The 22896-nt window shown below is 40.2% G+C and overlaps 1 protein-coding gene across 2 annotated transcripts in view; it reads left to right on the top strand.

Moving 5' to 3' along the window:
• Window positions 1-22896, top strand: part of nup133 (nucleoporin 133) — a 57551-nt gene that overhangs the window by 20475 nt on the left and 14180 nt on the right. For both annotated transcript variants that reach the window (XM_063056043.1, XM_063056042.1), the window contains exons 9-17: window positions 3953-4100; window positions 6511-6661; window positions 14620-14783; window positions 15140-15231; window positions 17631-17794; window positions 18535-18629; window positions 19141-19365; window positions 20555-20677; window positions 22262-22361. In XM_063056043.1, coding sequence (XP_062912113.1) covers window positions 3953-4100; window positions 6511-6661; window positions 14620-14783; window positions 15140-15231; window positions 17631-17794; window positions 18535-18629; window positions 19141-19365; window positions 20555-20677; window positions 22262-22361 — 1262 coding nt within the window. The remainder of the gene's footprint in view (window positions 1-3952; window positions 4101-6510; window positions 6662-14619; window positions 14784-15139; window positions 15232-17630; window positions 17795-18534; window positions 18630-19140; window positions 19366-20554; window positions 20678-22261; window positions 22362-22896) is intronic.

The following is a 22896-nucleotide window of genomic DNA, read 5'->3' as shown; positions in this document are numbered from 1 at the left end:
CCCTCTACTTTTCTAAGCACCATGTACCTATCCAAAAGTCTCTTAAAAGACCCTATTGTGTCTGCCTCCACCTCCATTGCCGGCAGCCCATTCCACTCACTCACCACTGTCTGCGTAAAATAAACTTACCCCTGACATCTCCTCTGTACCTACTCCCCAGCACCTTAAACCTGTGTCCTTTTGTGGCAACCATATCAGCCCTGTGAAAAAGCCTCTGGCTATCCACACGATCAATGCCTCTCATCATCTTATACACCTCTTATCAGGTCACCTCTCATCATCCATTTCTCCAAGGAGAAAAGGCCGCGTTCACTCAACCTGTTTTCATAAGGCATGCTCCCCAATCCAGGCAACATCCTTGTAAATCTCCCCTGCACCCTTTCTATGGCTTATACATCCTTCCTATAGTGAGGCGACCAAAACTGAGCACAGTACTCCAAGTGGGGTCTGACCAGGGTCCTATATAGCTGCAACATTACTTCTCAGCTCCTAAATTCAATTACATGATTAATGAAGGCCAATACTCCGTATGCCTTCTTAACCAAAGAGTCAACTTACGCAGCTGCTTTGAGCGTCCTATGGACTCGGACCCCAAGATCCCCCTGATCCTCCACACTGCCAAGAGTCTTACCATTAATGCTATATTCTGCCATCATATTTGACCTACCAAAATGAACCACTTCACACTTATCTGGGTTGAACTCCATCTGCCACTTCTCAGCCCGGATTTGCATCCTATCAATGTCCCGCTGCAACCTCTGACAGCCCTCCACACTATCCACAACACCTCCAACCTTAGTGTCATCAGCAAACTTACTAACCCATCCCTCCACTTCCTCATCCAGGTCATTTATAAAAATCATGAAGAGTAAGGATCCCAGAACAGATCCGTGAGGCACACCACTGGTCACTGACCTCCATGCAGAATATGACCCGTCCACAACCACTCTTTGCCTTCTGTGGGCAAGCCAGTTCTGGATCCACAAAGCAATTTCCCCTTGGATCCCATTTCTCCTTACTTTCTCAATAAGCCCTGCATGGGGTACCTTATCAAATGCCTTGCTGAAATCCATATACACTACATCTACTGCTCTTCCTTCATCAAGGTGTTTAGTCACATCCTCAAAAAATTCAATCAGGCTCGTAAGGCACGACCTGCCTTTGACAAAGCCATGCTGACTATTCCTGATCATATTATGCCTCTCCAAATGTTCATAAATCCTGCCTCTCAGGATCTTCTCCATCAACTTACCAACCACTGAAATAAGACTCACTGGTCTATAATTTCCCGGGCTATCTCTACTCCCTTTCTTGAATAAAGGAACAACATCTGCAACCCTCCAATCCTCCGGAACCTCTCCTGTCCCCACTGATGTTTCGAAGATGATCGCCGGAGGCTCAGCGATCTCTTCCCTCGTCTCCCATAGTAGCCTGGGGTACATCTCATCCGGTCCTGGCAACTTATCCAACTTGATGCTTTCCATAAGCTCCAGCACATCCTCTTAATATCTACATGCTCAAGCTTTTCACTCTGCTGCAAGTCATCACTATAATCGCCAAGATCTTTTTCCATAGTGAATACTGAAGTAAAGTATTCATTAAGTACCTCTGCTATTTCCTCTGGTTCCATACACACTTTCCCACTGTCACACTTGATAGGTCCTATTCTTTCACGTCTTATCCTCTTGCTCTTCACATACTTGTAGAATGCCTTGGGGTTTTCCTTAATCCCGCCCGCCGAGACCTTCTCGTGGCTCCATCTGGCTCTCCTAATTTCCTTTTTAAGCTCCTTCCTGTTAACCTTATAATCTTCTAGATCTTTAACATTACCTAGCTCTCTGAACCTTTTGTAAGCTTTTCTTTCCTTCTTGACTAGATTTATTACAGCCTTTGTACACCACGGTTCCTGTACCCGACCATAACTTCCCTGCGTCATTGGAACTTACCTATGCAGAACTCCACATAAAAAATCTCCTGAACATTTGCCACATTTCTTCCGTACTTTTCCCCGAGAACATCTGTTCCCAATTTAAGCTTCCATTTCCTGCCTGATAGCCTCATAATTCCCCTTACTCCAATTAAACACTTTTCTAACTTGTCTTTTCCTATCTCTCTCCAATGCTATTGTAAAGGAGATAGCAATCATAACTCTATCTCCAAAATGCTCTCCCTCTGAGAGATCTGACACCTGACCAGGTTCATTTCCCAACACCAAATCAAGTGTAGTCTCTCCTCTTGTAGGCTTATCTACATATTGAGTTAAGAAACCTTCCTGAACACACCTAACAAACTCCACCACATCTGAACCCCTCACTCTAGGGAGATGCCAATCAATATTTGGGAAATTAAAATCTCCATCATGACAACTCTGTTATTATTACACCTTTCCAGGCTCCTCTATATCCCTGTTACTATTGGGTGGCCTATAAAAAACACCCAATAAAGTTATTGACCCCTTCCTGTTCCTAACCTCCACCCACAGAGACTCCGTAGACAATCCCTGCATAACATCTACCTTTTCTGCAGCTGTGACACTATCTCTGATCAACAGTGCCACACTCCCACCTCTTTTGCCTCCCTCCTTGTTTTTTCTGAAACATTTAAAACCCGGCACTTGAAGTAACCATTCCTGTCCCTGAGCCATCCAAGTCTCTGTAATGGCCACCACATCATAGCTCCAAGTAATGATCCATGCTCGAAGCTCATCCACTTTGTTCACAATACTCCTTGTGTTAAAATAGACAGATCTCAAACGGTCCTTCTGAGTGTGTCCCTTCTCTATCACCTGCCTATCCTCCCTCGCAAACTGTCTCCAAGCGTTCTCTATTTGTGAGCCAACCATCTCTTTCCCAGTCTCTTCAGTTCGGTTCCCACCCCCCAGCAATTCTAGTTTAAACTCTCCCCAGTAGCCTTAGCAAGCCTCCCCGCCAGGATATTGGACCCCCAGGATTCAAGTGTAACCTGTCCTTTTTGTACAGGTCACTCTTGCCCCAAAAGAGGTCCCAATGATCCAGAAATCTGAATCCCTGCCCCCTGCTCTAATCCCTCAGCCACGCATTTATCCTCCACCTCATTTACTCACTGTCGCGGGGCACAGGCAGTAATTCCGAGATTACTACCTTTGAGGTCCTGCTTCTCAATTTCCTTCCTAACTCCCTGTAGTCTGTTTTCAAGACCTCTTCCCTTTTCCTACCGATGTCGTTGGTACTAATATGTAACACAACTTCTGGCTGTTCTCCCTCCCACTGCAGGATATCGTGGACGCGATCTGAAACATCCCGGACCCTGGCACCTGGGAGGCAAACTACCATCTGAGTTTCTTTCCTGCATTCACAAAATTGCCTGTCTGACCCCCTAACTATAGAGTCCCCTGTCACTACTGCCTTCCTCTTCCTTTCCCTACCCTTCTGAGCCACGGGGCTGGACTCTGTGCCAGAGGCACGGCCACTCTTGCTTCCCCCAGGTAGGCTGTCTCCCCCCCCCCAACAGTACTCAAACAGGAGTACTTATTGTCAAGGGGTACAGCCACAGGAGTACTCTCTAGCACCTGACTCTTCCCCTTCCCTCTCCTGACTGTGACCCAATTGTCTGTCTCCCGTGGCCCTGGTGTGACCACCTGTCTACAACTTCTTTCTATCACCTCCTCGCTCTCCCTGACCAGACGAAGGTCATCGAGCTGCATCACTAGTTCCCAAACGCGGTGCCTTAGGAGCTGCAGCTTGATGCACCGGGTGCAGGTATGGCCGTCCGGGAGGCTGGGAGACTCTAGGACCTCCCACATCTGACACCGAGCACCGAACACCGGCCTCACACACTTACTTCCTTTCCGCAATTAACACAGGTAAACCTACCTCGCTTCGTTACCGCCTAAGCCCGTTGAGCCAAAGTCCTATCACTCTGCAGCCCACTCCAAACGCTGCCTGCCTTTTAGCCTTTTAATTTTTTTTCCCAGAGAGGGTCTGGTGGTTTTGATAGCAGCCTGGAACCAGGGAGACGATCCATGCCTAATCTACTACATCTTAGCCACTATCCAGGATATTGGATATCGAATAACTGATGAAATTAGAATGGAGGTCACTGAATATTATCCTTTATACCAGGTAATACTAGGAAGTGTTATTTTCCTGTGTTTAGTGGAAAGCAGTTGAGGTGAATAGTGCAGATGCATTAAGGAGAAGCTGGAAAACATGTTGGGGAGATGGGAAATGGAAAATAAAGTGAAGTAGTCGAAGCAACACACATAAAAGTTGCTGGTGAATGCAACAGGCCAGGCAGCATCTCTAGGAAGAGGTACAGTCAACGTTTCGGGCCGAGACGCTTTGTCAGGACTAACTGAAAGAAGAGCTAGTAAGAGATTTGAAAGTGTGAGGGGGTGGGGAGATCCAAAATGATAGGAGAAGACAGGAGGGGGAGGGATGGAGCCAAGAGCTGGACAGGTGATTGGCAAAAGGGATACGAGAGGATCATTTGGGAGGCCCAGGGAGAAAGAAAAGGGGGAGGGGGGGAAAACCCAGAGGATGGGCAAGGGGTATAGTGAGAGGGACAGAGGGAGAAAAAGGAGAGAGAGAGAAAGAATGTGTGTATATAAATAAATAACGGATGGGGTACGAGGGGGAGGTGGGGCATTAGTGGAACTTTGAGAAGTCAATGTTCATGCCATCAGGTTGGTGGCTACCCAGACGGAATATAAGGTGTTGTTCCTCCAACCTGAGTGTGGCTTCATCTTTACAGTAGAGGAGGCCGTGGATAGACATATCAGAAGGGGAATGGGGTGTGGAATTAAAATGTGTGACCACTGGGAGATCCTGCTTTCTCTGGCGGAAGGAGCGTAGGTGTTCAGCAAAGCGGTCTCCTAGTCTGCGTCGGGTCTCGCCAATATATAGAAGGCCACATGGGGAGCACCGGACACAGTATATCACTGGGATCTCCCAGTGGCCACACATTTTAATTCCATGTCCCATTCCCATTCTGATAGTCTATTCACAGCCTCTTCTACTGTAAAGATGAAGCCACACTCAGGTTGGAGGAACAACACCTTATATTCTGTCTGGGTAGCCTCCAACCTGATAGCATGAACATTGACTTCTCAAAGTTCCGCTAATGCCCCACCTCCCCCTCGTATCCCATCCGTTATTTATTTATTTATATTCACACTTTCTTTCTTTCTCTCTCCTTTTTCTCCCTCTGTCCCCCTCACTATACTCCTTGCCCATCCTCTGGGCTTCTCCCCTCCCCCTTTTCCTTCTCCCTGGGCCTCCTGTCCCATGATCCTCTCATATCCCTTTTGCCAATCACCTGTCCAGCTCTTGGCTCCATCCCTCCTCCTCCTGTCTTCTCCTATCATTTTGGATCTCCCCCTCCCCCTCACACTTTCAAATCTCTTGCTAGCTCTTCTTTCAGTTAGTCCTGACGTAGGGTCTCGGCCCGACACATCGACTGTACCTCTTCCTAGAGATGCTGCCTGGCCTGCTGCGTTCACCAGCGACTTTTATGTGTGTTGCTTGGATTTCCAGCATCTGCAGAATTCCGTGTGTGTGTGCGTGCGCGTGTGCGTGAAGTAGTCGAAGAGAGCTCATGCGGTTTCTAAATACTAGCATGACCTGTTGTATCAAATACTCAAGTTTTGTTCTGTAAATTAAGCAACAGACACAAAATGCTGGAGGAACTCAGCGGGCCAGGAAGCATCTATGGGGGGGAAAAAAGCACAGTTGACATTTCGGGCCGAACCCCTTTAGCAGGACTGAACGTCGACTGTGCTTTTTTCCATAGATGCTGCTTGGCCTGCTGAGTTCCTCCAGCATTTTCTGTGTGTTGCTCAGATTTCCAGCATCTGCAAATTTTCTCTTGTTTGCAATTCTGTAAATTAAGGCTCATTCTTTATCAATCATTTTAGAATTTCTCCATTTAAGATGTTAAAAATACAAGTTGATATTGTGTGTTCTTGGAATGTTGAAGGGGAACACAGTGGTGTGTTTTTATGATAGATAATTATCGTACAATTTATTGGCATTCGCTAACTAAAAGTAGGAAAATTCAATTATATAACCTGAGTAACACTCACAAAATGCTGAAAGAACTCTGCAGGTCAGGCAGCATCTATGGTGGGGAATAAACAATCTACTTTTAGGGCCAAAACGCTTCAGAACTGGTGAAGCGTCTCAGCCTGAAATGTTAACTGTTTATTCCCCTCCATAGATGCTGCCTGACCTGCTGGGTTCCTCCAGCACTTTTTGTATGTTGCTCTGCATTTCGAGCATCTGCATGAATCTCTTACCTTTATATTATGTAGTCTGATAATGCTGAAATACCGTTTGTTTTGTACAAATGTGCTTTCTGCTATAAACATAATTTGACTTGAGGAGTGAGTGGTCTGAGATAAGATCAGTCAGGCTACTTCAGCACATTAGCGTTAACAGCTTAGGGAAAACTAAGCTGATTATCACTGTGGGGTGAGGGACAATTGGGAGAGGTGTCTTTCACTGACTGTGCTAATTGGTAATTTTGTCTCAGCCCGATGAGGAGCTTCCATGCCAGCGGTTTTTAATACCAGATTACTCAAGCCAGGCGGCATACCTTTACACATACGATATGGTCTTTGCCTGCTCTACTGGAACTGGACGAGCTGGCCTGCCTCAGGAAAAACTTCATTTGAACATGCCAGGTATGTCTTCATGATGCTTAACGTCGGTAAGACGAAAGAGGTGATTGTGGACTTCCGGAAGGGTAAGATGAAGGAACACAAACCAATCCTCATAGAGGGATCAGAAGTGGAGAGAGTGAGCAGTTTCAAGTTCCTGGGTGTCAAGATCTCTGAGAATCTAACCTGGTCCCAACATATTGATGTAGTCATAAAGAAGGCAAGACAGCGGCTATTCTTTATTGGGAGTTTGAAGCGATTTGGCATGTCTTTCTTTTCTTTTTAAATCTTTTTATTGAGTAAGTATACAAAAAAGGTAAGCCATATAAACATTAATACAATGTTAAAGTATAATAAAATTCCAAAAGATAACAATACCAAAAAGAAAATACTACAAACAATGTAATTTAAGCATAAGGAACCAAGATAACATAATAGTATACTAGATTTTATATATATCAATGGAAAAAAAGAAAAAAAAACCCCAAAAAAAAACCCACCGTGCAGCTAACTAAAAGCAAAGCAAAGCAATGGGCTAACTTGAAACCAAACAGAGTTAAACTTAAAATCACGTCCTCAATCCCGACCTCCATTAAAACAGTGAAAAAAAAACAAGAAGGGTAAATATTACATTAAATGAAAATATCGAATAAAAGGTCCCCAAATCTGTTCAAATTTAAATGAAGAATCATAAAGGTTACTTCTAATTTTCTCCAAATTCAAACATAAAATCGTCTGAGAAAACCAAAAAAAGGTAGTTGGAGCATTAAGCTCTTTCCAATGTTGTAAAATACATCTTTTCGCCATTAAAGTAAGAAATGCAATCATTCTACGGGCTGAAGGGGAAAGATTACTAGAAATTTTAGGTAGTCCAAAGATAGCAGTAATAAGGTGAGGAGAGATATCTATATTTAATACCTTAGAAATAATATTGAAAATATCTCTCCAAAAAGTTTCCAAAGTAGGGCAAGACCAAAACATATGAGTTAAAGAGGCTATCTGCCCCGAACATCTATCACAGAAAGGATTAATATGCGAGTAAAAATGCGCTAACTTATCTTTGGACATATGTGCTCTATGAACCACTTTAAATTGAATTAGGGAATGTTTAGCACAAATAGAGGAAGTATTAACTAATTGTAAAATCTGCCCCCAATCATCCACAGAAATGGTAAGCCCCAATTCCTGTTCCCAATCTACCCTAATCTTATCAAATGGAGCTTTCCTAAGTTTCATAATAATATTATAAATCATAGCCGATGCACCTTTCTGACATGGATTAAGGTTAATTATCGAATCTAAAATATATATAGGAGGAAGCATTGGAAAGGAAGAAAGTATAGTACTTAGGAAATTTCTAACTTGTAAATATCTAAAAAAATGTATTCTTGATAAGTTATATTTATTAGATAATTGTTCAAAAGACATAAGGGAACCATCTAAAAATAAATCCAAAAACCGTAAAATACCCTTAGTCTTCCAAGTTTGAAAAGCGCGATCCGTAAAAGAGGGAGGAAAAAATATGTTACCTAAAATAGGAATCGCTAACCCGAATTGATTAAGATCAAAAAATTTTCTGAATTGAAACCAAATACGCAAAGCATATTTAACGATCGGGTTAGAGACCTGCTTAAGGCGTTTCGAATCAAAAGGAAGAGAGGAACCTAAAATAGAACCAAGTGTATAACCCTGAACAGATTGTAATTCCAATGCTACCCATTTAGGAATAGATAGTATGTCCCGGTCAAGTAACCAAAATTTCATATGTCGAATATTAATAGCCCAATAATAAAATCTAAAGTTAGGTAATGCTAAACCTCCATCTCTCTTAGCTTTCTGTAAATGTATTTTACCCAGTCTCGGATTCTTATTCTGCCAAATAAATGAAGAAATTTTAGAGTCAACTTTATCAAAAAAAGATTTAGGAACGAAAATTGGTAATGCCTGAAACACATATAAAAATTTTGGCAAAAAAAACATCTTAACTGCATTAATACGACCAATCAAAGTTAAATATAAGGGAAACCATTTAGATGAAAGTTGAGTAATATGGTCTATTAATGGTAAAAAGTTAGTCTTAAATAAATCTTTATGTTTACAAGTAATTTTAATCCCAAGATATGAAAAGTAATTATTAATCAATTTAAATGGAAATTTATAATATAAGGGAAGATGTTTATTAATTGGAAAAAGTTCACTCTTACTAAGATTTAATTTATAACCTGAGAAAAGACCAAATTGTGCTAATAACTCTAAAACAGCAGGAATAGATCTCTCAGGATTAGAAATATATAAAAGTAAATCATCAGCATAGAGTGATAATTTATGGGACTTTAATCCCCGAGTTATCCCAGTAATATTTGAAGATTCTCGAATAGCAATTGCAAGAGGTTCTAATGCAATATCAAATAATAGGGGACTAAGAGGACAGCCTTGTCGAGTACCACGAAAGAGAGGAAAAAAAGGTGAGTTTAAAGAGTTAGTACGAACCGAGGCTACAGGGGAGTGATATAACAGTTTAATCCAGGATATAAATTTCAAGCTAAAATTAAACATTTCAAGCACCTTAAATAAATAAGGCCATTCTACTCTATCAAAAGCTTTCTCGGCATCTAAAGAAATAACACACTCAGGAACATTTTGTGAGGGAGTATAAACGATATTTAACAATGTACGAATATTATAAAAAGAGTAACGACCTTTAATAAAACCCGTTTGGTCTTCCGAAATAATAGAAGGAAGTACTTTTTCTAGTCTATTTGCTAATAACTTAGAAAAAAACTTTAGAATCAACATTTAATAAAGATATTAGTCTATAAGATGCACATTGAGCAGGGTCTTTATCCTTCTTTAGTATTAAAGAAATTGATGCTCTATTAAAAGATTCCGGAAGTTTACCAAGTTTCAAAGAAGCCTCAAAAACCTTATAGAGCCAAGGAATCAATAAAGAAGCAAAACATTTATAAAATTCAACGGTAAACCCATCAGGGCCAGGAGCTTTCCCCAGATTCATAGAAAAAATAACATTCTTAATCTCATCCATTGTAATGGAAGTATCTAATAAAGAAGACATATCCTGTGAAATCTGAGGGAAGTCTAACTTATCTAAAAAATCATTCATATATTTAGAATCTCGAGGAGACTCTGATTGATATAAAGAAGAATAAAAATCACAAAAGGTTTGATTAATCCCCACATGATCCAATATCAATCGATCATTTTGGTTATAAATCTGATTGATTTGAGATTTAACATAATTAGATTTCAATTGATTAGCCAGCAGCTTGCCAATTTTATCACTGTGAACATAAAAATCACTTCTTGTTTTCTTTAATTGGTTTACAATCGAGGACGAGAGTAGTAAACTGTGTTCCATTTGAAGTTCAGTTCTTTGTTTGTATAGCTCCTCAGAAGGAGCCATAACATATTTCTTATCAATTTCTTTAATCTTGTCCACAATTGCCATCTCCTCCTGCTTCTGTTTCTTCCTCAAAGCAACGGAATACGAAATAATCTGACCCCGAATATAGGCTTTAAAAGTGTCCCAAAGAGTGTTAACCGAAATATCTTCTGTATGGTTAATTGTAAAAAAAAGCTCAATCTGTTCATTCATAAAATTAACAAAGTCCGAGTCCTGAAGCAACAGCGAATTAAAACGCCATTGTCTATTGTTTGGTATATTGGCCATAATTTTAATAGAAAGCTTAAGTGGAGCATGATCCGAAATGGTTATAGAATCATAATCACATTTAATCACTGAAGGAATGAGACGAGAATCAATGAAAAAATAATCAATTCTTGAATAGGAATGATGAACATGTGAAAAGAAGGAAAAATCTTTTTCCTGAGGATGCAGAAAACGCCAAATGTCCGTCGACCCAGAATCAGAAAGGAAAAAATTAATCAAATTTGCAGATTTATTAGGTAAAGTCCGTAAAGGAGCCGAACAGTCCAAAGCTGGAGATAAACAGGTATTAAGATCTCCGCCCCAAATCAATGAAAACTCGTTCAAATTCGGAAACTGATCAAACAATGATTTATAAAATTCCGGACAATCCATATTAGGAGCATAAACATTAACCAAAACTACTTTTTTATTAAATAGTAAACCACTAACCAATAAAAATCTACCATTCGGATCAGAGATAATATCCTGTTGTATAAAAGTAACTGAGGAATCTATAAAAATAGAGACGCCTCGAATCTTAGCATTGGAGTTCGAATGAAATTGTTGACCCTTCCAGAATTTGAAAAAACGTAGTCTGTCCCCCCTCCGTACATGGGTCTCTTGTAAAAATAAAATTTGTGCTTTAAGTCTCCGGAACACTTTAAAAACTTTTTTTCTTTTAATAGGATGATTAAGACCATTAGTATTCCAGGAGACAAAATTAATAATAGACTCCATAAATCCTAAAGTCAACCCACAACAAGGAGGATTGACAATAGGCGCGACCCACAAACCCGGAGAGGAAACAGAACATACAAAAGATACCGGGGAAAAGGACGCAACCAGTACTTCAATAATGTATATAGCCCAAAGAAAAACAAACTAAAACGTCAAGCCCCTCCCACCACCCCCCACCCCAAGACCCCAAGGCAAAATCTAAAGCAGACCCGCCAGAAAGAAGCAAGCGCTAAAACTACCCCCATGACTTCCGGTATACGCTCCCTAAAAAAAAAGGTATAAATATGAAAAGGATCAGCTAATTGTAAAACAGTAAAAAAATAAGTAAAAAAAAGTTAGCTCAATTAGAATACACACAGAACAGAACAAAAGCCGGAAAATATATATTAAAAAAAACCCACAATAAACCTCAAACTCATGAATAGACACAGCAACAAAAAAAATAGGATTATTAACATAAAGTGATTATAAAAAGCAAAACAGAATAAAATTTTTTTAAAAACTACAAAATTTAAGGCCGCACAGGAAATACGTAAGATGACAAAAGGGAAGTAACCACCCAGAATCCCCTGGGAAAAGAAAGAAATGACGCAGTTAAAAAGAAAGTTTAGCAGCCATATTAAGAAATCAAAAGTAAACTTTTCTGCCCAAATAGGGCACAGAAAAGTTAAAACCAACCAATTCACAGCCTCCGATCAACGGAGATAATTAAAAAAAAGGCAATTAAGATGTTGAAGATGAAAGTTGATCCAGATAACTCTGGGCATCCGATGGAGAATCAAAAAAACGAAGGGCTCCATCTAACATGCGAATCCTTAGACGTGCAGGGTACAGCAGCGCTGGTCTTAAATCCATCTTATAGAATTCCAACATCACGGATCTGTAACGGACCCGTTGGTCCCAGATTGGTTTACTGAAATCTTCCACGAATCGGAACTTAAGATCCGAAAAATCAATGAAACCTTTAGATCGAGCGAATCGAAACAGTCTCTCCTTGTCTTGAAAATAATGAAAACGTAAAATAACATGCCTAGGTCTATCTGACCTAGACGAGTATGATGGGATTCTGTGAACACGATCCAGTAGCGGTGGTTGGTCAGGAAATACAGTAGGGAATGCATCTTTTAAAAGTTGAGAGAAATATTTCATGGGGTTGTTAGCTTCAACAGCTTCCCTCACGCCAATCATTCGTAAATTCTGCCGTCGCATTCTAGATTCCAAGTCAGAGTTTTTAAAAGTCAAAAAGTCAAGTTTCTTCTTCATTACATTAATTGTTTCTTCGATTTTCCCCATCTTAAGCTCACTTTGTTGCGCGAATTTTTGAAGATCAGATATAGCCGACTGATGTTCCGCAATACATGTTTGCATCTTATCAATTAAATCGGCAATTTTCTGGAAATTAGTTGAGATTTCCGTATGAATCAGGTCTTTAACAAAGCCTGCAATTTCCGTACGAATCATCTCCCTAACAGAGGTTGAAATTTCCCTCTGAATTAACTCCGATATCGCTTTCAAAGTCACCGGTGATTCAGTCGGGGGGAGATCCGTAGCTTTCGGTTTAACCGGAGGTTTACCATCCTTGCCGTTTTTCCCGTTCTTAGACATAGCAGATCTAAGTATCATCCAATTGTCAGAGAATTCAGTTTAATTCAAAGTATTGTAAAAATTGATGCCTTAATGGTTAATTAAAGTATAGCTGACCATAGAGAAAAAAAAACTCAGAGGTAATGGAGCGAGTCAAGAACGCGACTTCACTCCATGAGCGCTACCGGAAGTCTCTCTTGGCATGTCAACAAATACACTCATAAACTTCTATAGCTGTACCATGGAGAGCATTCTGACAGGCTGCATCACTGTCCGGTGTGGATGGGCTACTGCACAGGACTGAAAGAAGCTGCAGAGGGTTGTAAATCTAGTCAGCTCCATCTTGGGTACTCGCCTACAAAGTACCCAGGACATCTTTAGGGAGTGGTGTCTTAGAAAGGCAGCATTCATTATTAAGGACCTCCAGCACCCAAGGCATGCCCTTTTCTCATTGTTAACATCAGGTAGGAGATACAAAAGCCTGAAGGCACACACTCAGCGATTCAGAAACAGTTTCTTCCCCTCTGCCATCTGATTCTGAAATGAACATTGAAGCTTTTTTTAATATACAGTATTTCTGTTTTTGCACATTTAAAAAAAAATCTATTCAATATACGTAATTGATTTACTTGTTTATTTATTATGCTTTATTTTATTTATTACTTTTTTTTCTCTCTCTCTGCTAGATTATGTATCGCATTGAACTACTACTGCGAAGTTAACAAATTTCACGTCACATGCCAGTGATAATAAACCTGATTCTGATTCTGATCAAAAGTCTACTCAACCAGTTCATCGCTAATTTTGTTTGGATGCAGCAGTTCTAAATTGGGAAGTTCTATGGTCATTTAATAAAAGACAACAGGCACATAATTTCTTTTCTCTTATGGTTGATGAAAGAGTAAGACAAGTTTTGCTTGACAGCTGGTGATCAGAATCAGGTTTAATATCTCTGACATGTCATGAAATATGTTGTTTTGTGACAGCAGTACAGTGTAATACATAAAATACTATAAATTACAATGATTTTAGTAGTGCAGAAGGGAGTAAAAATGGTGAGGTTGTGTTCATGGGTGGGTTTGTTGTCCATTCAGAAATCTGATGGTGGAGGTTTAGATGCTGTTCCTTCAGTCTCCTGTACCTCACTGCTCGTAGTAATAGGAAGAGATCATATCCTGCGTGATAGGTGTCCTTAATGACCAATGCTGCCTTTTTTGAAGCAGCACCTTTTGAAGATGTCCTCGACTGCTTCCAGCAAACTCTCACATGAATGCACAGTTTCGAAGCTGAATTAATGGTGTGCAGCCCTTCCTGTTGGAGGTGATACCCTCAGGCCCCATTGCTCTAAACTTGCCTTATGAGCTAAACCTTTCATAGTAAGATTAGGAAGAAAATTGATTAAATGTAAATTGGAGAGTGCCAATACGAATGTTGGGGAAAGAAATTTAAGAGAGCTGATATCATTGCTGCCAGTGGTGTTGCACAACGTGCTGAATACATTGGACGCCCAAGTCTGGGAATCAAGATGTGTTGTCCAACAGTGAAACAGGTGCTGGGAATCTTAAATAAAGATAGAATGTTGGTAATAGGCAGCAAGTTAAGCAATATCTGTGGAGTGAAAAACAAGATTAACTTTTCAGTTGCAAGTGAGGAAAAGTTATAAAAATTGAATGCTTTACATTGCAGAAAAGGTGGGATGGAATGTGGAGAGAACGAAGGAGTTGTCTATGATAAGAGAATCAATGAAAGATGGTGGTAGTGCCAGCTGGGATGGAATATGGAAGATTGCTGGGCACACTAGTTCTGTCTGGGAATGTAGATTAAACAGAATAATTCTGTGTTTTGACAAAATCACGAGTAAGTAGACGGGTTCAGTGTGGGGCACTCTGAGTACATGGTTTATTGCACCTGTATGTCGGAGATGCTGAAGGCCTGTCGGTTTGTGTATGAGTTTCTATTTTAATGGCAGATTACGTCTCTGTTAAATTTGCAGGTGACGGTATCCTGGGTGGGGGAAACCTTGCTGGTTTTCCTGTCCTCTTCTGCAGGAACAGTGGTTTAGTTGCAGCTCGCCCGAAGGAAACTGTATCAAAGTTACCCGAAAATATCGAAGATTCTCTGGCTTTATCAACCTCTGGAGTAGTAGCTCAGGGAGAGGTTAGTTGTGCTGTGTGGGGGAGAATTTGATCAATGCATGGCTTCCAAATGACATTTACCATGTTTGTAGTGTTACAATGGGGGTTTGGGAATTGTATGCATGTGCCTTTTAATGAAGGATCAATGCTTTCTTTGATATCAATATCATCAGATTGAACATGCTGAAATGGTGGCTAAGAAAGATTGAAATACATGAAATATAAATTATTGGGTAGTTTTAACTGTACTTGCACGCTATTCCATTGGATATTGTACTTACTGATCACTTTGATCTGCGGTTTTGTTGCATTAATTTTACTTTACTGTTTAAATAATTTTTCATGTATGTGGAATTATATTTATTTCTCTTCTCTCAGACTGATGGCAGGCAACCATTTGAAAAATCTGCTCTGGATCCACAAGAGGATAAAATTAAGATGTTGAAAACTGCCTTTGTGATGTATTGCAGGTAGGACTGAGTGTGAAATGCGTGATTATTATTTTGGTTGTAAGATGGTGAGGATTCAGTGGAAAATATGCCTTTGAAAATTAAATTTGATCAGGTTGCATAAACTTAATTGGAATTCCTGTAATTCATACATGATTTTCTTTATTGTACTGTGGTGGTAGAAGCTTGTAAATTGAAGTCAAAGTTCCTGGTAACTTTATTATCAAAGTGCATATATGTCACCATATACTACCCTGAGATTCATTTTCCTGCAGCTATTCACAGTAGAACAAAGAAATACAACAGAATCAATGACTGAAAAGCAATCAATGTGCAAAAGACGAGCTGCAAATTCAAAAAAATCGAAGAAAAATAATCAATCAATGAATAAATAACAAATAGATTAGTGGCAGATGAATAAATAATATTGTGAACATAAGTTATAAAGTTATTGAAAGTGAGTCCATTGGTTGTGAATCAGTACAATGTTGAGTGAAGTAATTCATGCCGATTCAAGAGTTGGATGGTTGTAGGGTAGTAACTGTTCCTAAACCTAGTTTGTGGGATCTTAGGCTCCTGTACCTCCTTCCCAATGGCAGCAGTGAGAAGAGAGTATGGCCTGGATGGTGGGTGTCGTTGATGAAGGATGCTGCTTTCTTGTGGCAGCGCTCTGTATAGATGAGCTCAATGGTGGAGAGAGCTTTTCCTCTGGACTGGGCTGCATCCACCACTTTTTGTAGGCTTTTCTTTTCTTGGGCACTGGTGTTTCCATACCAGACCATGATGCAACCAATCAGGATACTCTTCACTGTACATTTATTGGAGTTTGTTAGGGTTTTAGATGACGTGCCATATCTGCGCAAACTTTTAAGGAAGTCGAGGCGCTGTTGTAGCTTCTTTGCATGTTGGTCCCAGGACAGATCCCCTGAAATGATTATGATAAGAAATTTAAAGTTTCTGACCCTTTCCACCTCGGATCCCCTAATAAGGACTGGCTCATGGACCTCCAGTTTATTCCTCCTGTCATCAATAATCAACTCTTTGGTTTTGTTGACGTTGAGTTGGAGGTTACTGTTGTGGCACTATTCATCCAGATTTTCAATCTCCCTCTATATGCCAATTCACCACCACCTTTGATTCAGCAAACAAAAGTAGTGTTGTCAAACTTAAATATAGTTCCAAGTTGTCTAGGTTTGGAGCCAGGTTATAGTGTTTTATGTAATTCTGACTAGGTCAGCTATGGGACAAAAGTATTTCCTTAAAATGGAAAATCCAGAAACAAGACCAGTTATGAGTATGGTCAGGAAAACTCTTTTCACAGTATATAGTGCGAATGTGAAACACTTCCATCTGCTGCAATTCCTCATACTTTCCCTGCTCCAGTGGATGCTGCAGAAGAAAAGGAGCTTTTAAGTTTGCCTGATGGATTTTTGTCAGTTATGTGCACTGAGGAACTTGAGACAAAAATAACCAGGAATGTTATGAATGGGAAAACAGAATTGATGGTCTCAAAGTTCAAAGGTTCATATATTATCAAAATATACAACTCTGAAATTCTTCTCCAAATAACCATGAAACCGAGAAAGAAAAGTACGGCAGCACAAGTCCCTCCTCCTCCTCACAAAAAATGGAATAGGCATGTCGACCCCCAAAACAAGAAAGATCGGCCAAAATATACTGAATATAAAAAACTGTAAGACTGGGGGAAGAAAAAGTCTATCGTCCAAGTCCATGTCCAAAATACAGAAAACCTGGGTAACATTCTCCGGGCACAGTTGTAGGCCTTCCCCTCTCCAGCAGCAGAGCAACCCCATGAGTGATCAAAAGGCAGTCTCCCCCCTCCGTACCAGAGCAATCTCGCCAGCGTTCAATTGTAGTTATTGGTGCTCACCTTCTGCATTTGCCTCGTCATTTCAATCTCCCCTTTCACTTTAATTAGCAAAATGGTGTCAAACATCGGTTCATGTCCCGTCCTGTAGCCTTCTCGCCATGAGGCTCTTGCACGTTGCCTCTGCCTCCTGGAATTCTCTTAGAGACTGCAGAGCGCTGAAACACCTAAACCATCTCCAAACTGCAAATCACAGGCTCCAACAGTTCCAGAATTATGTTTAAGACAAAAAACAAGCGTAAAAGAAGTGAAATTTGTGGTTTCATGATCTATCCAGAAGTTATCAACTGAAGGAGCATTGTACACGGGTGCCATCTTGACTGGAAATCTGCTTCAGTTTCTATGTTTTCCAATGAAACAGTGAGCCATATTGTTGATTTCTGTCTTGGAGGGAAATTGAAAACACTAGAACAGGTTTATAAATTAGAAGGCTTTTAAAATATTTTAAATAACAAGTTAATCAAAGCCATGAGATGCTTTATTTTGTTGCTGGGTACAGTCTGAGTTATGTTTCAATAATTTAAACTTTCAGAAAGGATATTGTTGGTGCCCAGACAATGTTGGAGGAAATCTTCCCAGACAATGTTGATATGGGGTCCGACTCCGAACTGGACAGTGCTGTGGCACAAATCAGTCTCGATCTAATCAACGACTACCCAGCATGTGATCCCCGCTGGGCTGAATCGGTACCAAATGGTAAGGCTCGGTGTGACATTTTTGGAAGATTCTACATATGTTAAATAAAAATGAATATTTTTATTAGGGATTTGATGCAGAATAATCAGCTGAGCCTGCCATTGTTTCCTCTAAAGTAGCTTAGTCTTTCTTTCATGCTCTTTGATTGATGCCTTGACACTGCTATCATCAAATGAAGATGGCTAATCACAGTGCTACTTCGATTTCTTTGAGAATATAGTGAAGTTTGAATGCATGTTAATTCCTAAATCTTCATGACTTCTACGATCTAGCCATGCAGAATGCATTCTTTCTTCCAAAGAATTTGGACAGCTTTCACTTTTCTCAAGGTACAGGGCCAAGAAACTCCATTAGTCTTTTTAAATAATGCAAATAACTTTTACATTTTCTCCTTAAAGTGGCTGAGCACAAACTACATCTCTGTAATACCTGTGGCTTCCATGCTTGTTGCAAGTTTTGCTTGTCTTTCAGTGGACTTGGCATTGCTTGAGAGATTTTAGCAGGTGTCTATGAGAGTGATACAGTTTGGAAGAGGAATGATGTTTGCCTGATTTCTGCTGGAGAATCTCCTGCTACTTTCTTTTACCCCATGTCCAGGGAAGAGAATACCTGATGAAAAATGCTACCCTGCACATTATAAGATGGCTCTTTATTTGCTACAAGCAGTACATATTTGAGGGAATGTAATTTGTTTGACCAGTTCCACTCCAGTGAGATGTGTGAACATTATCTCTTCACAGATGAAAGTAGATTTAGCAACACCTCCTTGTTACTGCTTCATCAGCTGGAAGATAAAATGAAGGCCCATTACTGTTTGATGGAATTTCTTCGGGATGTAAGTTGTTGTTTAGAGTTTAGTTTTGTACAGTGCCTTTCAGGTCCCCAGTGTATCCCAAATCATTTCATAGCATTAAATATTGTTTTAAGTAGTATAATGAAGCTAATATTGTGTACAGCAGAGTCCCATACAGAGCAGGATAAATGACTAAATGTTTAATTTTACTGGCAGCTCACAATTCACACGAAGAATCTTGCCTCTTCTCAGAATGGTGCAGCTGCTGTCTTGAATTCACATTAATTAATGGCAACTGAGATTTAATGTCAGAAATCTAAAATCCAGCTCTGGACAGTGGAGTCTGCTCGCTTCCAGGAAAGGGGATTCAAGTTCATATGTTTGCATCAGTGACATGAGGCCATGAACCAACTGCCACACTAATTTGCCCTGTACTTTTCATTGGCTCTCCCCACCACAATCCCACCTCCCCAGTGAAACTTTGATTTGAAGGAATGAGTGAGAGCTGGAATCCTTTCACGTTCTTATGATTCCTCTGGAATTTTCCTTCCAGATGGAGTTACTAAATCGGCTTGAGACTATCATGGTGCGAGGATTTCTGATGGCAACCCGCCTTTTGCTCTGTGAGCATGCTGAGAAGCTCTCTGCGGCTATTGTTCTAAAAAACAGCCACACTAAACTTCCTGACATTGTAAATGCAGCGATTAATTCTGCTTTGAGTAAACACAAAAAGAGTGTTCCACAGAACTTGACTCCAGCAGATGTTTTCTTCAGAGAGGTACGAATTTCATGTTCTTTTTGTGAATGAGAAATGCACCCATGGAACAATTACTGCTGTCTGTGAGAAAAGCACAAAATTTAGTTTTGAGTTTGTGTACATTTTATTCCCAGTATTCTGTGGAAAGCCTGAGGAGTTCAAGGAGAATATAATGTAAAAGGCAAGTGTTGCTACAACTGGAGTTAAAACACACAACACAGAAATAGGCTGTCAGCTCAATTTATCCATACCTGCCATTAAGCACCTATGCATTCTAATCCCATTTCCTTCACTTGGTCTGTAGCCTTCTCTACTCTCTTACTCAAGATCTCATCTCATTACGACTTCAATACTTTAGAGAGTCTCTGCCAACACCATTTCTGATGCAAGGTGTTGCTGACTCCAATCATCCTCTGATTAAGAATCTTCCTCCAAATCACTTTAAATTCTCTAACCCTTAAGCTGTTATCCTCTATTTTTTCAGTACCTCTGAGATGCAATGTACAGTGTTGATAAAACTCCTGAATTTTGGGCTCCTAAAGGATTAATTGGAGGCAGTTCAGATAAGGTTCACTAAGTAGATTTATTGGGTGAAAGAAGGAATTAGTAGGAAGGGCCTGTGTATTCACTGACGGTAAGAATGAAATATGATTTTATTGAAACATAAAATTCTGAGTGGGCTTGGTAGGGTAGCTGCTGTTTTCCACTGTGGCCAAGTCTAAAAGAAGTGGTCATGGTTACAAACTAAGTGGTCACCCATTTGAGACAGATGAACTTCTGAGAATCGTTAATCTTTGGAATTCTGAGAGCTTGAGAAGGCCATGTCACTGAATACACAGTGCTGACATGGACGGGACTTTGGACTTGAGGGTCGAGCATTGATGGGAACGGGCAAGAATGTGGGAATAAGATTAAGATCATTTCTAGCCTGATGTTAATGAATGGTGGATCAGGTTCAGTGTAAACGTTCCACTTCACACTCATGAGAAATCTGCAGAGCCAGGTTGTCAGAGTTTTTGGAATTAGACTCTAAGCTTACACTTAAAGAACAGCTCATCATCTCAACAATAAAAGATAAAAACATTTCTGTGCTGTAGTCTGATTTTAAAAAGCAGGCCGTTTAACCAAATAGAATTCAGTTTATAAGGTATGTGTTATTAGGGGGCCCTCCATCTTAATGTAATCACAGTAATGTATCTTTCTTGCATAGGTCTCCCAGATCGATACAGCTTTTGACTGCTTGTTGGAGGAGGAACAAAACATTTTGGAGGAAAATACCCCATTATCACAAGAGTGGGCACAAACAGCTATAAACGTTAATAATATCCTAAAGGTATTGACTTCTTACAATTTGCATTTTTTAACTGAAAAGTTCATACGTCCAGTTTTCTGTTGAGAAACCAGGGAGAATATGAAGTTTTCTAATGCAATTTGAAACAAGGTTATGAGGGAAGAATTGAATTTTAGGAACATTATATTATTGTCTCAGAATTGACTTGAGAATACGTTGTAGAGCTGGAAATTTGATGTATATTGGGTTGCTCAGGTATTATTGGGCTTTTTAATCTCCACGGATGCAGTGGCTTGCCATGATTGTTGTGACTCGTGCTACTCGAGCAGATAAGCTGTGTGCTGGAAACTGTCTTGTCAAGCAGACGAGCCATAATAACATTTTGTTTGAATTCTTTCCCTATTGTTCTTGTGCTCCACTCTCCTTGGCTGAACTGAACTGTTTTAGATTATCTGTAAGCCTGCACATTAGGACCAGTACATCCAGTGTATTTTCACTCTGGGACAGAGCGGGGAAGAGGATACAACTCTACACCCTGCTTATTTCAAGCCAGTGCATTTTGTGTCGTTGCAGAGAAGAGATCAATTAAAGCTGCTACTTTTGAATCCTTAACCTCCTTAATCAAATAAATACTGGGAAGTAAGAACTTCGATCATTCACTTTGGATTCTTTTGCTGTCCAATTCTAGACATTATTTTCACATTTGCTGATCAGTTTGCCCTGATCCTTTCTTCTTTTGTTAGCCTGCAGGACAACCTATGTTTTTGATTTTGTCCATAACACATCAGAGCATTAGCTGTGAAGTTACTGAATGGCTTGCAGCCTGTACACTTATCCCATTTTTAGCTCAGAATATTCAGCTGGACTAATTTTAAATAATCTAAAAGCAGAAAAGAGGAAATCATTTGTCCTAACAAGCTATTTAATACGTGTAGCAGCAGACTCAAAATGTTAGCAGAACTCAACAGGTCAGGCAGTGTCTATGGAGGTCAAATGACTTGTCACGATCCTCCATTAGGACTGGAAAAAAAGAGAGCTCTCAGACCAGAACATTTTGTGTATGTTGCTCCAGATTTCCAAATCTTCCGTCTCTTTTGTGAGTTGTGTGCTAGAATTTTTTCTACTGCTTCTCACCTGGAAATCCACGCTGTGACAGGTTGTTATTTGAACATAGAACATAGAATAGTACAGCACAGTACAGGCCCTTCGGCCCACAATGTTGTGCCGACCCTCAAACCCTGCCTCCCATATAAGCCCCCAACTTAAATTCCTCCATATACCTGTCCAGTAGTCTCTTAATCCTCACTAATGTATCTGCCTCCACCACTGACTCAGGCAGTGCATTCCACGCACAATGTATCATGATGCTGAGAATTTCAATGCCCTACATAACAAATAGCCCAAGGCATAAATCGAAGGGCTGAACTTTGCACGTACTCCACTTGCCTCTTACTGTCATGTGCAGTGTCTTAGAAAAGATCATATTCTTCCAATGCTTAGATTATCATAGATAAATAGGAACATTGCTGATGAATAAAATGGAAAACTATGCATAATTTGCAAATTCCAGCTGTCTTCTGTGGGAGATATCAAGCCTTGAGATAACATTGTAACTTTGATATGCAGGATATGTTGCATGCAGCTGTCCACCATCGACACAACAAATGTTCATTTTATAAGTCAGAAGAAGATGCTGAACAGGAGCCTGAGTACATTCCTTGGACAGGTGAGTTGGGTTGCATTCTTGAAATAATTAAGCAAGGTTTGGATTTACTCAGCGATCTCATGGGTTTTGGAACATCTCTTGTTTAAATATCAAAGCAGAAAATGGTGGAAACGCTCAAAAAGTCAGGTAGCATCTGCTGAGAAGTTCATCAGAACTGGGAAAGAGAAATCAAGTTGTTCAAGGATAGATAGGACAAGCTGATGTTACTGTTAAGAGGCAATCAAGTCTGGTTTGGGGATAAACAAGGCTACCAGGTCAGTTGAATAATGATGAGCATTTAGAGTGAAAGTTCAAGATTAATTGTCATTGTACCAACAGTCACACACAGCACAAGGCACATATAAGCTCGAAAGCTGAGATATCAGTAAAATACAGTCACACAGGAAAAAAGTCCAACACCTTGAGTCCATGAAGGTTGCAGCAGTCTGCATTCGAACACAATACAGCTTGTCTTCTGCCAAGTAAGTACTGAGGAGGTGATACCTACTCGAGCTCAGGCGCCACGCCACACCACCTGCAGTGGAGTGCACTGATT

Source organism: Mobula hypostoma, chromosome 8, assembly GCF_963921235.1.
Source record: "Mobula hypostoma chromosome 8, sMobHyp1.1, whole genome shotgun sequence".
NCBI lineage: Eukaryota > Metazoa > Chordata > Chondrichthyes > Myliobatiformes > Myliobatidae > Mobula > Mobula hypostoma.
The sequence above is the reverse complement of the archived record's forward strand: the minus strand, read 5'-3'. Positions and strand labels throughout refer to the sequence as shown.